General features: G+C 35.6%; 1 protein-coding gene across 1 annotated transcript in view; it reads right to left on the bottom strand.

The window, feature by feature from the left end:
- AHRR (aryl-hydrocarbon receptor repressor) overlaps positions 1 to 14,875 on the bottom strand; it is a 256,083-nt gene that overhangs the window by 23,288 nt on the left and 217,920 nt on the right. Inside the window, exons 7-8 of the mRNA XM_031946073.1 lie at positions 12,441 to 12,574; positions 1,938 to 2,137 (exon numbers count right to left, since the gene is read on the bottom strand). Coding sequence (XP_031801933.1) covers positions 1,938 to 2,137; positions 12,441 to 12,574 — 334 coding nt within the window. The remainder of the gene's footprint in view (positions 1 to 1,937; positions 2,138 to 12,440; positions 12,575 to 14,875) is intronic.

The following is a 14,875-nucleotide window of genomic DNA, read 5'->3' as shown; positions in this document are numbered from 1 at the left end:
AAACATATTAATCTGAGGGATCAGAGCCACTGTTCAGGGTGTTGGAGGTACCTTAAAATACAGTTTGGCCTTGCAAATTTAAGACCTAGAGAAAGTAGCCAGAAAGGATATTGCTTCCTTCACAATGTACAATTGCAGCACCAGCTTGAATTTGGGGGTAGAAGTGGAAAGGAAATGGGAAGAAAAAAATCAGACAGTGGATCAGACAAGAAAAAAAAAAAAAAAAAAAAAAAAAAAAACCCAGCCAGAAAGGGCCCTGTCCATCCAATTGCACTAATTTTCTGGCATGAAAAGCATTTGTACCCCAAGATTCTTCCTCACAACTAAATAGTTTTGCAAACTAGCATGTGGTGGGTTGAAAAGACAGTACTAGGGCAGGGATACTAGCATTAGAGAGAAATGCAAAGGATGAGGAAGGTCATTCTGCTTAGGGATGCAATTAGGATCAGAGAGTAATTAAGTTGATTTTTTTTTCAGTTGATTCTTATTCCTCGTGATATTTTTGAGGTTTGAATGGCAAAGATTCTGGGGTAGTTTGCCATTTCCTTCTCTAGCTCATTTTACAGATGAGGAACCTGAGGCAGACAGGGTTAAGTGACTTGCTCAGGATCGCACAGCTAGTAAATAAATGTATGAGGCTGGATTTGAACTCAGGAAAATGCATCTTCCTAATTCCAGGCCAAACACTCCATCCACTGTGCCAACTAGCTGCCCTTCAGTAACTGGATAAGTCTAATCAAACCCAAGGTCTTGTACATATCAACTGATTAATAAAGTTCCAATCAGGCAATGCTTCTGTACCAGACTTAGCAAGTATGATGCATGAAAATAATGATTATTATTATTTGCTTTTAGTTAAAAGGGTAATTCTACAGCACTGAATTGTATTACATTACATTGTGTTACAGAAAATAAGAATTAATATTAACCTAATTCTTAACCAAATTTCCTTTCTCTCTCTTGAACTGCTAACCAATTGATAATTTGAGAGTATTCTTAATCTTCTGAGAAGTCAGGAACAACTCTTCTTAAGGATAGGTAGGTCTATTTTTGTCCCTTTTAGGGTAATTTTAGAACCAAGGATAGAACACTGAGCTTGGAATCAGGAAGATTCATCTTCATGAATTCAAATCTGGTCTTAAGACACTTACTATCCATGTGACCTTGGGCAAGTCAAATAACCCTGCCTTACTTCAGTTCTTCATCTGTAAAATTAGCTAAAGAAGGAAATGGTAAACTACTCTAGTATCTTTGCCAAGAAAACCTCAAAAAGGTCAGGAAGAGTTGGATACAATTGAAATGATTAAGCAACAAGAATTCTGCATGCAGCCCATGGCACATATTTCTTAAGGGTTTCTGTAACAAAATTAAATTTAAATAATTAAAAGTATAATAAAACATAACATTAAAATCTTGGTCAATATACAGCCTGCAGGAGTTCTTATGTACAGATTAGTGACCTTTATTTCTATCTGAGTTTTAGACCACTGTAACAAAAGACTGTAACTGAAAACTATTTTTTTTTTTACTGCTGCAGAATTTTATCTTTTTTTAAAATTTGAATTAGGCATTTCTTTAGGCAGTGTTCTATGAATAGAAGAGGAAATTGTTGGCCACTGATTCTCCTTGAACAAAACTGCTTATTAAATAATAACTCAGTCTCTGACAGTCTTGAGCTAAAACATGGAGTGTTGATTGTTTTCTTTTTCCCAGCTTACTTAACTTATTAATCTCACAACTTCTCAAATTTATCTTTTTGATTTCCTGTTGAAAACAAGAAAAGCATATACCCCAAGTCTTGAATGACACTGAAGAATTATATTACTAGGTTAAAACATTTGTTCGCAGGGACATTAGAAATCCATTCTTCCATATATTTCAATGCTTAATTGCTATGTACTGCTATTGATATTAATAACGAGTAAATTGGCATTTACTTGGCGTCCGTAGAGGCTGCCACATCAGCTTTCTGCTTGGCTCTCAGAAGCACATTTTTCATTTTCATTTCTGTCACAGACGGGAGGAGGATTGGTACCACCACACAAAACAACGAAAGCTGTGGAGGTAAGAGCGTTCCTGAAGGGGTCTTTTTCTTTTGTCCAAACAGAAACTTGAGCTTTCCTTGAAACTGCATTGTCTATTTTTGGGAAAGAAACAAAGAAATGGTCAGACAGTATTTGATACATAAAAGAACACAATTATGTAATATTAAGTAACTGGTTAAATCTTTTGTTGCTGTTCTATCCTGTCTGATTCTTTGTGGCCCCTTTTGGGGTTTTCATGGCAAAGATGCTGGACTGATTTTGATTTGCCATTTCCTTCTCCAGCTCATTTTACAGATGAGGAAACTGAGGGAAATAGGGTTAAGTGACTTGCCCAGGGTCACACAACTAGGAAGTGTCTGAAGCTGCATTTGAACTTGGGTCTCCTTAGCTTTCCAGACCCCATGCTCTATCCATTGCTTCACCTGGCTGCTCTAAACAATTTAAACAGAGAATGGAAAGGAAACTCATTGAAGTAAGTCTGTAGATACCTTTCCCTGCTCCCAGATACATAAGAAATGGAAATGATTGAATGGCACTGAGTCATGGGCTGAAAGTAGAGAAGCCAAGACTGGAAGAGCGAGGGACAGACCAGAAAGTTAGGATAAAGAATTGGCTCAGAAATGAGCCAGATGTGAGCAGGTGAGCAATCAACCAGGTATGAAAAGAGAAGACCAGACCTCAGGCAATTCATATATGTTCAACCAGGAAATCACCTTCATCCAAGTTTTAGAAGAAATATGTAGTTTTTGTGATATGTATTGGGTGATTTCACAGACTTCTCTAGAGGTGTCTTTAGTGCTTTAAAACTTCTAAGTCTTGCTCACATCCAGCTCATTTCTGAACCAATTCTTTATCCTAACTTCCTGGTTTGTCCCTAGCTTTTAATACACAAAGAGATGTGTATCTATATATCCTTGCTATTTAGCTTAATGACTTGGTAAGGACCCTCTCCACCACTTACAAGATCATAGACATAGAACTGGAAAGGAACTTTAAGGTAATTAAATTCAACTCTCTCATTATTTTACAATTCAGGAAGCCGAGGAAGAAAAGTTAAGTCAAGGCAACAAGCATTGTATTAAATACCTATGTGTCCAGCAGAGCTTTAAGTGCCTCAGGATATAAAGAAAAGTAAAATGCAATCTCTGTTTTCAAGGATTTTATAGGCTAATGAAACAATATGCATATATTGTATATCTATATTATATGTATATGTATATCTGTGTGTGTATATATATATATATATATATATATATAATAGATATGTCTGTATATATACACACAATGTGTAATGCCCCATTTCCCACCTCCACAAAAGCATGGGATAAACTGAGTGAAAACTCTTAAAAGGATGTGGCTGCGACCTACACCCTAATTATGACTTAAGATTTTGCAATAACAGGTTAAACTATAGCTAAAAGCTGCAGGTGTTTGACTGTCTTGAATGAAGATTTTTCTCCTGTTTCCCACCACTTTTTAATTAGCATTTAAGTACTTCTTTTAAAGGCAATTTATTCTTTTGTTTCTGGGATAAATTTCCATGTTTAGAGTACAAGCCTGGATTCCTCCAGACAATTGGAGAAAATGTCAAGGTAAGGGGGAGGGGGGGAATTCTGTTCTGTTTAATATTGTGTTTTGCAATTTGTGCTTTGTATTCCTTTAACTGACACTTGTCAGTTAGGAGTTGCCCTTTCTTATGAGAGCATAACAACTCCTTTTTTGCTTTTCTCAAAGCAAATCTCTGATTTTAATTTAGGTTTACTGTCCTACACAACCAAATACTCATCAAAACTATAATGAGTTAATTTTAACTTGTGTTAGAGCTTGAAAATGAGTGGCACTGAGTCATGGGTTGGAAGTAATAGTCAAGCCTGGGAGAGCTAAGAACAGACCAGGAAGTCAGGATAAGGAATGGGCTCAGAAATGAGCTGGACATAAGCAAGACTTAACTTGGCTCCAGATGGAGCCAAAGGCCTGGAACCAGGTGAGCAATCATCCAGATATCAAAGGTAAGGGCCAGACCTCAAGCACCATCAAAGTCAGGGCCTATTTAATCATCCATAACCAAAGGAAGTGGTTGATTCAACTCTGCTAGATGAGCAAGGACAGAAAAATTATATGGCAGAGCAAGCATGGCCAAAGGTCCAAGTAATGAATAGGAGCCTGGACATGGGAAGCAAACAAAGTGAGAGACCAAAGGAAGCAGGAGAATATAAGTCAGGCACCCACATCAAGAGAAGACAATGTAAACAACTGGGTACAAATAAGATATACATATAAAGTGAGAGAATGAATGAAATCAGCTTTAAGTTCACAACTTTAAATGGCTTTTGCTGAAATAAACATAACTGTGTGGAAAACTTGGATCCTATAGAGAAGATGGCAAATGCTGAGATCTGGCATATATGGCGAAGAGCAGAGAGTAACAAGTAAGCCATAATTGGAAGGAAGCCTAAAGTTGTGGATGGCATCCTTTTTTCAGTACCATTCACCCTAATTGCTATTTTCTGCACAGGGAATGTGAAGATGGTTCATAAACTCATTCAACTATCCAATAATCAACTATGGATTGCATCTGCTAGGGATTAGCTTTGTCCTGCCTGGTCTAAGAGGGAAAATTTGCAATGAGGCAGATTTTAGAGTCAAATAAGGAAAATTTTTTGATGATGAAAGCCATCCAGAAAGGAATGGGAGGTGGTGAGATCCTCTTCCCTAGAAGTCTACGGGTAGAGACTGGTTGATCATGTGATGAAGATGCTGTAGAGAGAATTCCTGTTCAGACCAGGTGGAGTCAATTGACCTTGAAGGTACCTTCCAACTGTGATATTCTGTAACTTCTTTTTTATTATCCATAAACTGAAGATTTAGAACCAGATGATCTCTGAGGTCACCACCAACTCATCAATCCTATCATTGACTATTCTGTAGACATCATGTCTATAGTACTAGAATGCACACGTGTGCATGGAGTACCTGTTGAAATTCCATTTTTAGAATATTAACTTCTTAGGGCAGCTAGGTGATGCAGTGGATAGAACACCAGTCCTAGAATCAGGAGGACTTGAGTCCAAATACCTGCCTTAGACAATTACTAGCTGTGATCCTGAACAAGTCACTTAACCCTGATTACCTCAAAAAGAAAAAAAAAAAGAATCTAAGCTTCTTGAAGCCATATGCTGAGTTTTATTTTATCTTTACAGCTTTAATGTCTCAAACTGAGGAGGTACTTAGTCAATGCATGTGGAACTGAATTGATAATATTCAAAACAATAGCTAACATTTTTATAGCCTTACTTTGTGCAAGACACTGTGCTAGCCACTTTATAATTATCTCATTTGACCCTCACTGCAACCTTGGGAGATAGGCTCTATTATTATGCCCATTTTACAGATGAGAATACTGAAGCAAACAGAGATTAAATTACTTATTCAAGATCACACAGCTAGGAAGTACCTGAGGCCAGATTTGAACTGAGGTTTTACAAACTACAGGACCATGATCACTATGACACCTAGCTAAATTAAAATGGAGTAAATGCAAAGAATAAGAAATAAATATAAGAATAGAACTAGTCTGTAACCTTGGGCAGAGTACAATACGGTAGGAGAAAATAGACACATGTATCTCTATCAGGTGATGTCTCTATCTTATGATTTCCTTCCAATTGTCTCAGTTATGAACGTCTCCCAAAGGTGTGTCCTCAATTCTGCTATCTGTGTGTATGTACACACAACTATATATACACATAAATGTGTACATTTATTTTATTTGTATATATGTATATTTACATATGTTTATGCAACTATATATATATGTTTTAGGACAGGATTTATAATTTTGCTGGTATTGAGAATCACTCCCATCATCTATCCTTACCAGGATAGATTGACTTACCAGTCAATCAACAAGTATTTATTGAGCTCCTGATAATGTGCTAAAAACTTGCTAAGCCTTGGATATATAAAGAAAGGCAAAAAGACAGTCTTAGTTCTCAAAGAATTCATTCAGTCAACTCTGTATATACAAGATATATATAGGAGAGAATCTCAGAAGGAAGGCACCAGTAATTAAAAGAAATTAGGAAAGACCTCCTCCAAAATATGGGATTTTGAATCTTGAGGGAGGAAAAGACAAAGTGAGAGAATATTCTGGATAGAGTAGAGAGTTGGTAAAAAGGAACAGAATCGGGACATGGAGTGTCATGTTTGAGGAACAAGTAGACCTCTATTTCTGGATTATAGAGGATGTGAAAGGGAGTCAAGTGTAAAAGGACTAGAAAAGTAGAAAGAGACCAGCCTGTGAAAAACTTTAAAAGCCAAAGGTAAAAGAGGTAAAAGAGAGCCACTATAATTTACTGAATAGTTGCATTTGAGCCTTGGAAATATCATTCTGCCACTTGAACTATAGCAGTGGTCTGGATAAAAGTGAAATAGTGAGAACCTGTACTAGGGTAATAATTATGAGTAAAGAAAAGGGGATATGTGCAAATGATGTTATAAACTCAGAAAGAAAGGTAGAATGGCCTATATTCGATGTTTTGCGTCAGTGCAAGTGAGTATATGGGGAAAATATTGAGGGCTGTGAGTCTGAATGACTAGGAAGATGAAGTGCCTTTAACAGTTATATAAAAGCCAGAAAGAGAGGAAGACTTAGGAGAAAAGGTAATGAATTCGGTTTTGAACAATACAGGATATCTCATTCAAGATATCCAATAGATAATTGATGACATGAGACTAGTGATCAGGAATTAGAACAATCCATTCACCTATAATTAGAGACCTGAAGGAGGTTCTGGGGTTCTGTGAAGCTAAATTCACCAGCTTATAGAATCATGACTTGCCCATGGTCATCGAGTCGGTCAGTGTGTGTCAAAGGTAGGACTTGGAGTTCTTTTTTACTTCAAGACTAGCCCTTTAGACCTGGCTGCATCTTCATAGCTAGATTAATCTTTCTAAATAAATCTTTTTAAAAATCCCAGTTTCATCATCATGAAATGTTGAAAGTTCTGCTGTTTCCTTTTTTTTCTCTTTACCAGTTAAAGTCCAAACTCTAATGAGCGTTTAATGCTCTTTATAATCTGATCCTATCTTCCTTATCCAATCTTACTTCTTCCCATTCTCCAAAATGGAGTGCTCTAGACCCCTTAAATCTCCCACATCCATTCTGTTACTGCCATTGTTTATGCTGTTGCACCCTTTCCCCCCTTTCCTTATCTAAAGCCTGCTTCAAGTCACAGCTAAATTCTCACCTTCTCTATGAAAATGTACTCCCTGACCAGTCCAACCTGGGTTGATGACCCCTTTCTTTGAAGTCCTACAGTACTCAGAATCATAGACCTAGAGTTTGAACAGTCCCCTCAGGACATCTAGTCCAAGCCCCTCACTTTATAGATGAGGGAACTGAGGTGAAAGGCTTTCTCCAAGGTCATAGAGGTGCTAAGTGGAAGATTCAAACCTGGGTCTTCACCTGGTACATTTTTCACTGAATCACAGCCCTAATCAGAACTAGTGTAGGACTTTAGGCTCTGTAATTGTTTCCTATTGTCTACTTTGCCTTATCCAGCTATAATATATTTGAGACAAGGGCCCATATCTTATATTTCTCATGCTTCTCTTCAGAGCTTCTAATATGGAAGAGAATTCAGTCCAGTATTGTTGGATTATACCCACATGAAAGCCTTGATTTGCACCCAGACTAGTTATATTCAAAAAATAACTTGCCTTCCTTTAAATACATTATATACTTCTCTGCTTCCATACTTTCTTTGAACTTGTTTTTACTCCTAATTGTATTACTTTTATTCCATTCGCTCCATGAACCTATCTTCTGCTACTCAGAAGCACACTGATCTCTCCTTCCTCTGGACTCATACAACACAGACCATCCATGTTAGTCATTTGCTGCATAATTAGCAAACCAAAGCAATATCTTGTTTTTTCTTATGTATCGGTCTTGTCACCACAATTATACCCTAAACCAGATTTGGCCCTTAAGCCAAATCCAACCCACAAAATAGATGCCCACTGCCTGCATTTGTACAGCTCCAGAAATTGTTAAATAACCTTTTATTATATTTAAAAGTGTAAAAAACCATTCTCAGCCTGAAGGCTATATAAAAGCAGGCAGTCAGTAGGCCAGATCTGGCCCTCAGACCATAATTTGCTAACTCTGGAAAACTATCTGACGGAAGAAACTGTATTGTAGACTTTTCTATATTCCCCATGATGCCATAAAATTAGTAAGTGCTCAGTAAATATCTGTGGACTGGGAAATACCATGATTTATCTGATTTTTATTCCATATGGTATAGTTTTTCAGCATGACATTGTTAACTAAAAAGCTTTTAAAAATCATTTTAAAAGTATTTATACTATGATCATTAAGAAGGTCCTACAGATGAAATTTCATGAGGCAGACTTAAAACAGTAAAATAACTTACAATCTGTATGTGTGAAGGTGTGTCTCTGTGCTAAAATTTTTCCTATTCCTGAAAATCTCCCCACTTCCATTGCTGTAGAGCACTAATGTAAAGAATTCTGTCTCTTTGTTTCATTTGATCTTTCTGGCTCCCTTGCTCTACAAAAAGGAAAAACAACTTACCAATAATTGGATGCCATTGTCATCCTCTTCCCTCTGACCAATAGTGTTATGTTTCCACCTACCAGGAAGCATGAAGGCAAAAAAAACTGTGAATCACCTGCTGGTATGAAGAGCTCAACCTCCTTCCACCTTTGTTTAGGAATTTGCCCTGGTTACATTCTACTGCTGGAGCTCAAATTGAAAGCAGGGAGAGAAGGACTCAATGCAGGATGAGTGAGTGAACAAAGAGAACCATAACACATTTTAGTACTAATTTCAGTTATGCTAATTTGTCTCTTTAGTCCTTTCTGACCCATATCTTTCAAAGGAAAACATTCTGACCAACACTGAGATAGTCACTGGTAAGAACAATGGGAATAGTTAAATAATTAACATCTTTAATGTGTTTCACAATGATATTTTATACAATGGCTCATGTTAGATCCATATGATAAAGGGAAGATATTGTCTCTATTCTATAATGAATAAAATCTACAAAGATCAATCACTTAGAAACAAAATATTCTACCCAAAACCTTTCTAGTTCCATATTTTTTAAAATTTTGTTTTGTTTTCAAAGTAGCAGATCTGTTTTTCCATTCACTGGAAATAATGCAGCTTTTCTATTCAACGTCCCCAAAGAAATAAGCAAAAAAAAAAAAAAAAAAAAAAAAAAAAAAAAAAAAAAGCTTCAAGAATTGGAAAAGCTACATGACTGCTTTAGAATCAGAGAATAAAAATTAGTGGTAAGACAAGAATTGTCAAACTCTCTGAATCACTAGTGTATTATGTTGCACAATGAGTCATGATTACAGTGGACTGTATTTTTAAGAACTTTATTTTTAAGCCAACTCTGAGTGAGATAAAGCAAGAAAGCTCAGTTTGAGTGGATAATAATGGAATATGGTTCTGATCAAAGGGATGCTCTTTAGATATTGGCAGCTGTCTCATTCCCTTCTACCAAAAAAGTGTAGAGGAGGAGTACAGATAAAAGTCTAAGCTTTTCTCCAGATACTATTATTCTTTAGTGACTAAACCCTATAGATCATGGAATATTGGAGATGCTAAAATAGCACAATGAAAAGTGTGATGTATTTGGAATCGGAAGACTTGGGTTACAAAATTAATTCTGTCACTGTGTGAACTTGAGCATATCATTTCAAATCAGTTTCAAATTGGGAATAGGAGTAGAAGATTTCTAAAGTTTTTTTTTTCTATCTTTAAATCTGTGATCCTCTCATCATTTTTTCCCCTTTAAGGCAGGAAAACTATCTTAACAAAGACATTCATAATCATGAATAGATCTCATTTTGTAAAGCATACAGATGCCATCACACCTCTTCTGCCAACAGTAACCAAAAAGAAGTTTGAAAAAATGAAATATATTTTTCAGGTACTTTGCCTAACTTTTCTAGTTATTTCCAAGTCATATGTGAAGAATTTGCTTCTTTCCTTCTTTCCATTTAGCACAGGATATGAACTAAATATATCTCTGTGTCTTTTCATAGTCTCTTTGTTTGGCTATTTTTATTTTTAAAATCTCTATTTTCTAATGTCATGATTGGATTCGGGTTTCAAAGAGTGTACAGATTAGGGAGAAAAAATATTAATTCTCCATATATGTACTCATGAGATATAGGGTGCATGTTGGCAAAGGAAACAGTCTTACAATATATTGCCGCATATTGACTCAATTTAATATTGGCTATTGACTATTAAACAAAATAAAACAAACATGATGTGTTGTTGGTCTCCCTTTGATAGTCCTATATGTCTCCAGCCCTTGTATGAACTATGAATGGGTTATTCTAATACCACTGGATTCTTCCCAGAGTATATTATGATTTTCTACCATGTGTACTCCATCCTGTTAAAATATTAATTATGCATAAATATGTATAGAAGAATTGCACATGTATTGGATTATTTGTTGTCTAGAGAAGGGTGTGGGGGAAGGAAGGAAGGAAAAAATTTGAAATACACGTTTTTGCAAGGGTGAATGATGAAAACTATCTTTGCATATATTTTTAAAATAAAAAGCTATAATTAAAAAGATAAAATAAAAATATCAGTCATGTTTTCTATATATACAAGGATTTTCACTGAAGTACCTAAAAGCTTCTCACATTACTAAAAGCTTTGGTACTTTGCCACTGGTAATGGAGTTAAGTACAAAATTCCAGGTGTCTGATTCCTAGAGGCCAGGGACTTTTCCTCTGGGAGCCAAGAAGAGGTACCGAGAAATGAGAGAAAGGGAGTTGCTCCTGGAGTCTGGGCAGCTGGATGGGAATCCTGGCTCTGACTCTGACCAGCTGAATGAACTTGGGCAAGTAAGTCACTTAGCTCCTCAGAATAGCAATTTCCCTTATAAAATAAAGCAATAAACTTTGCTTTATGTACCTTATGCGTCTGTCATAAAGAAAATGCCTTGGAAACTTTCATTATTATATAAATATGAACCAACATAATATGAACAAAATGTTAACAAACATACTTCCAAATGGTCATGGCGCAAACTTGAGAGAAATGAAAAGTCTGAGAAACACATTGGTGGTTTTGGCTATTTATACCAGCAGTAACTGACAGATTTTTCTTCTTCCTTGTTTCCTGGCAGGTAGAGACATGAAGCTATTGGTCAGGATGCTTTCCTCTGTAGGATGGGGGAAGTATAGTTAAAAAAAAAAAAAAGTACACATAGTATATTTTAAATAAAAACACAAGTAAACCTGAAGATGTATTATAAGCAATCTGTGGAAAGATTCTGAACATTTTCCAGAATTTTTGCCCCTGTGTAGCACAGTTGAAAGACAGCTGGTCTGAAAGTCAGGAGGATTTGGCTGAAGTTCCCACATCTGACCCGTACTAGCTGTGTGACCCAGGACAAGTCATGAGCTTCTCCAGGATTCCAGGGGGGTTTCTAGGACTATCCGTTGAAGAAAAGAATCTGTATTGATAAAGTTTCCCCAATGGGAGCTCCTTATACCACTGAAATCACAAAATTTGTGTCTATTCCCATCTTCTACCACTATGTAATCAAAACTGTCTTGTTCAATGGTAGCATTTGATGAACTGTCACTTTACTAACCAAGGACACATTTTTTTTCATTCATTCATTCATTATTTACTGATTAGGTCTAAAGAATAAAGAATTTTACTCTTCATTATGTGTGACATGGTCACACATGAGACCATGTGAAAATGGTCAAATTATAGGCTGAAGATTAAGGAATTATGTGGTGATATTGACAAATAAGAAATAGAATGGTATCTATTTCAATTAAATGCTTTTTGGAGAGCAAGCATTTAGAAGGGAAAAAGGTGTATTTTTAATACAAATCTACATAACTACAAAAGCTTATCATTAAGTACAACTAGAATGACAGGCTAATAAGCATTATTTAAAGTAAAAAAAGATGAAATACAAATAGAAAAACTGCCTTGTTTGGCCTTGGGAGAACCTGGATTCATATCCAGTTTTGGCTAGATTCTAGATGTTTGACCATGGGCAAATCACTTAACTTTTATGTACTTAGGTACCAACTTAGGATTTATTTATTATGTCATAGATGAATCAAAATCTGCATATTTGAAATTTCTCATGGCTAAATTCTTATGGAAACTAATATATATTTTCTTTTTTTAATTCATCAAAAAGTTCACATAACCCACTTGCTTTTCTATTCCTATTTTCTTTTTCCCTCCTCCAAAGAAGCTATATATGTCATTCATCATATTGTTTTCAGATCACTTAGAAAAATTATTTGTTAGAATGTTGTTCAGTTGCTTTTTTTCCCTCCTTAATAAATTTTACTTACCAGAAAACCAGAAGTGCTATCCAGCAGGCAGCGAACTCGACAGATGAAACAACGGGTTAGGAAGGAAGAGTATTCTGTTGACATGCTGTCACATTCTTGGGCTTTAAGCAGCTTATCAAGTATGTATTCTTCTCCTGCCAATAACAACAGAGAACAAAGTATGTGTAACAATAATATTCACGTAAAAACATGGACAGGTGAACAAAAGACAAGTAGAAGATCATGATTTGCTTATTTTATTTTACATTGCTTATTTTATATTTATTGTCTCAGATCTGTAGCTTGTCCAAAGGAATATTTAAGATTAAAAAAGTTCCTATTATTCCATCCAGTTTCACTTGTGCCTTTCCCTAACAATTTACAGTTATTTTGACTGTATCATTTTATTATATTTTGGGATTCTGATGAGGTAACAGACTTTCTACTTTGTATGTTCAAATCCCTGAATGTTTAATTCAAAATGGGCCTTTTATTTTTTGTCCGGTTTAAAGCAAATTTCTTACTTCTCTGTGTGTTTGATTCCTTCACTGGTAAAATACTAATGATGGTAACATTATATACCCTTATTCTTTATTTTTGTCGGTCCAAAAAAATTTTCTTTGAGGACCATTTTCTCCTTAAAGCCTTTCCAAACAAACCATCCTATATCTGATCTCTTCCTTCCTTGGAACTATCTTGTTTTCTAGGTATTTATGTATATACATAAGATCAGTGGAGGAGAGTGAATAGAACACTTGGCCTAGAGTCCTGAATTTTCCTTTTTTTTTTTTTTTTAAAGCTTTTAGTGTGATCTTATGGGAACTATTTCACTGTGTTGGGCCTCAAATTTTTTTATCTATACAATGAGAGTATTGGTCTGGATAACTTCTTAGGTTGTTTCCAACTTTAAAGTCTATCTTGACTCCCGAGTATAGTGTAATCTAAGAAGTCTGAGAGCAATCTATTTGCTTTATATTCCCCAGACCACCTACCATAGTGTTGTACACACAGAAAATTTTATGTTAGAATACTTGGCACTGAATGAATTGTAGGAATTCACAGCTCTTAGCTATGTTTTTCACCATTTTTATTTTGCATGTCTTAAAGATTAACAGAAGTGTTGGTCCCTTTTATCAAAATAAATAAATGTTGCCTGAGGAAGTTTTTATCCAAGGCAAGAAAGGCAGAAAGTGAATAGTGATTTTCACACTAGAAAAGTATCATATCAGATTTTTCTTGTGCAGCCTGACAAATATAGAAATGTTTTTAGAAACATTGCACAGATTTAACTTATATCAGATTACTTGCTGTCTTGGGGAGGAAAGGAGAGAGGGAGAAAAATTTGGAACACAAGGTTTTCCAAAGGTGAATATTGAAAACATTTGCATGTATTTGGGAAAAATAAAATGCTATTTTTAAAAAGTATCATACACAGGTACAGTGATCTCTAAGCATCAAACAAGAGGTAATCTATGAATGGTTAATTTTAGAGAAGAAAAGTTTCCAGGAAAAGAGGAAATTTTACAAGTGATTTTGAAAAAGAGTAATCAAGTAGCATGGTTTGTTGGAAGGTGGATAGAAAGAAGTAGATGTAGTATTCCAATTATTCAAAGATGACAACTGACAAAGAAACTAAAGAAATAGCTAATATCCTGGGATAACACAAAAGAAATAAAATAGCATGTAAGAAGAGGGGGAAAAGGAGATGTAGGTGTAAAGTGTAGAGTGATAGAGATTATATACTGAGTGGTAGAAAGGATCTCAGAGGACATCAAGTCTACTTGCCTCATTCTACTAATAAGGAAACTGAGGCACAGAAAAGTTTAGATACCCACCCAGACTCACACAGCTAGGATATAAGACTCAGAATTTGAACTTAGATTTTCCTTATTCAAGGCAGCTAGTTGACACAATGGATAAAGTACACAACCTGGAGACAGTCAGGAAAATCTGAATTCAAATCCAGCTTCAAACACTTATTAGTTATGGGACTTTAGGCAAGTCACTTTACTGTGTTTGCCTCAGTTTTGTCATCTATAAACTGAGCCAAAGAAGGAAATGGCAGATCACCCCAGTATCTTTGCCAAAAACATCCCAAATGGGGTCATGAACAGTCAAAGATGACTTTAAAAGACTGAACACATCTCCTGACTCTAAATCCAGGATTCTATTCACTATCACACACTGCTTCTCTAGATGGAGATTGTTAATCTAGAAAAACAGGGAGAACAAGGGTGTATTAAGTAAAAAAAACATCCAAAACTAGTCATGATCATTTTGATTTTCATGAGAGTAAATGGAGAAATACCATTATAAATTCTTTGAAAGCCCTGCTCAATTAGCAACAAGTTACCTCTAAATAATAGTGAGAAGAAAAAACAAGAAGTAAACTATGGGTGCATGAAGTAACATAGTCATGTATGAGGCAACATGTATGAGGTATATAATTCAATGCT

Source organism: Sarcophilus harrisii, chromosome 1 (genome assembly GCF_902635505.1).
Source record: "Sarcophilus harrisii chromosome 1, mSarHar1.11, whole genome shotgun sequence".
In the NCBI taxonomy this organism is placed as follows: domain Eukaryota; kingdom Metazoa; phylum Chordata; class Mammalia; order Dasyuromorphia; family Dasyuridae; genus Sarcophilus; species Sarcophilus harrisii.
The sequence above is the reverse complement of the archived record's forward strand: the minus strand, read 5'-3'. Positions and strand labels throughout refer to the sequence as shown.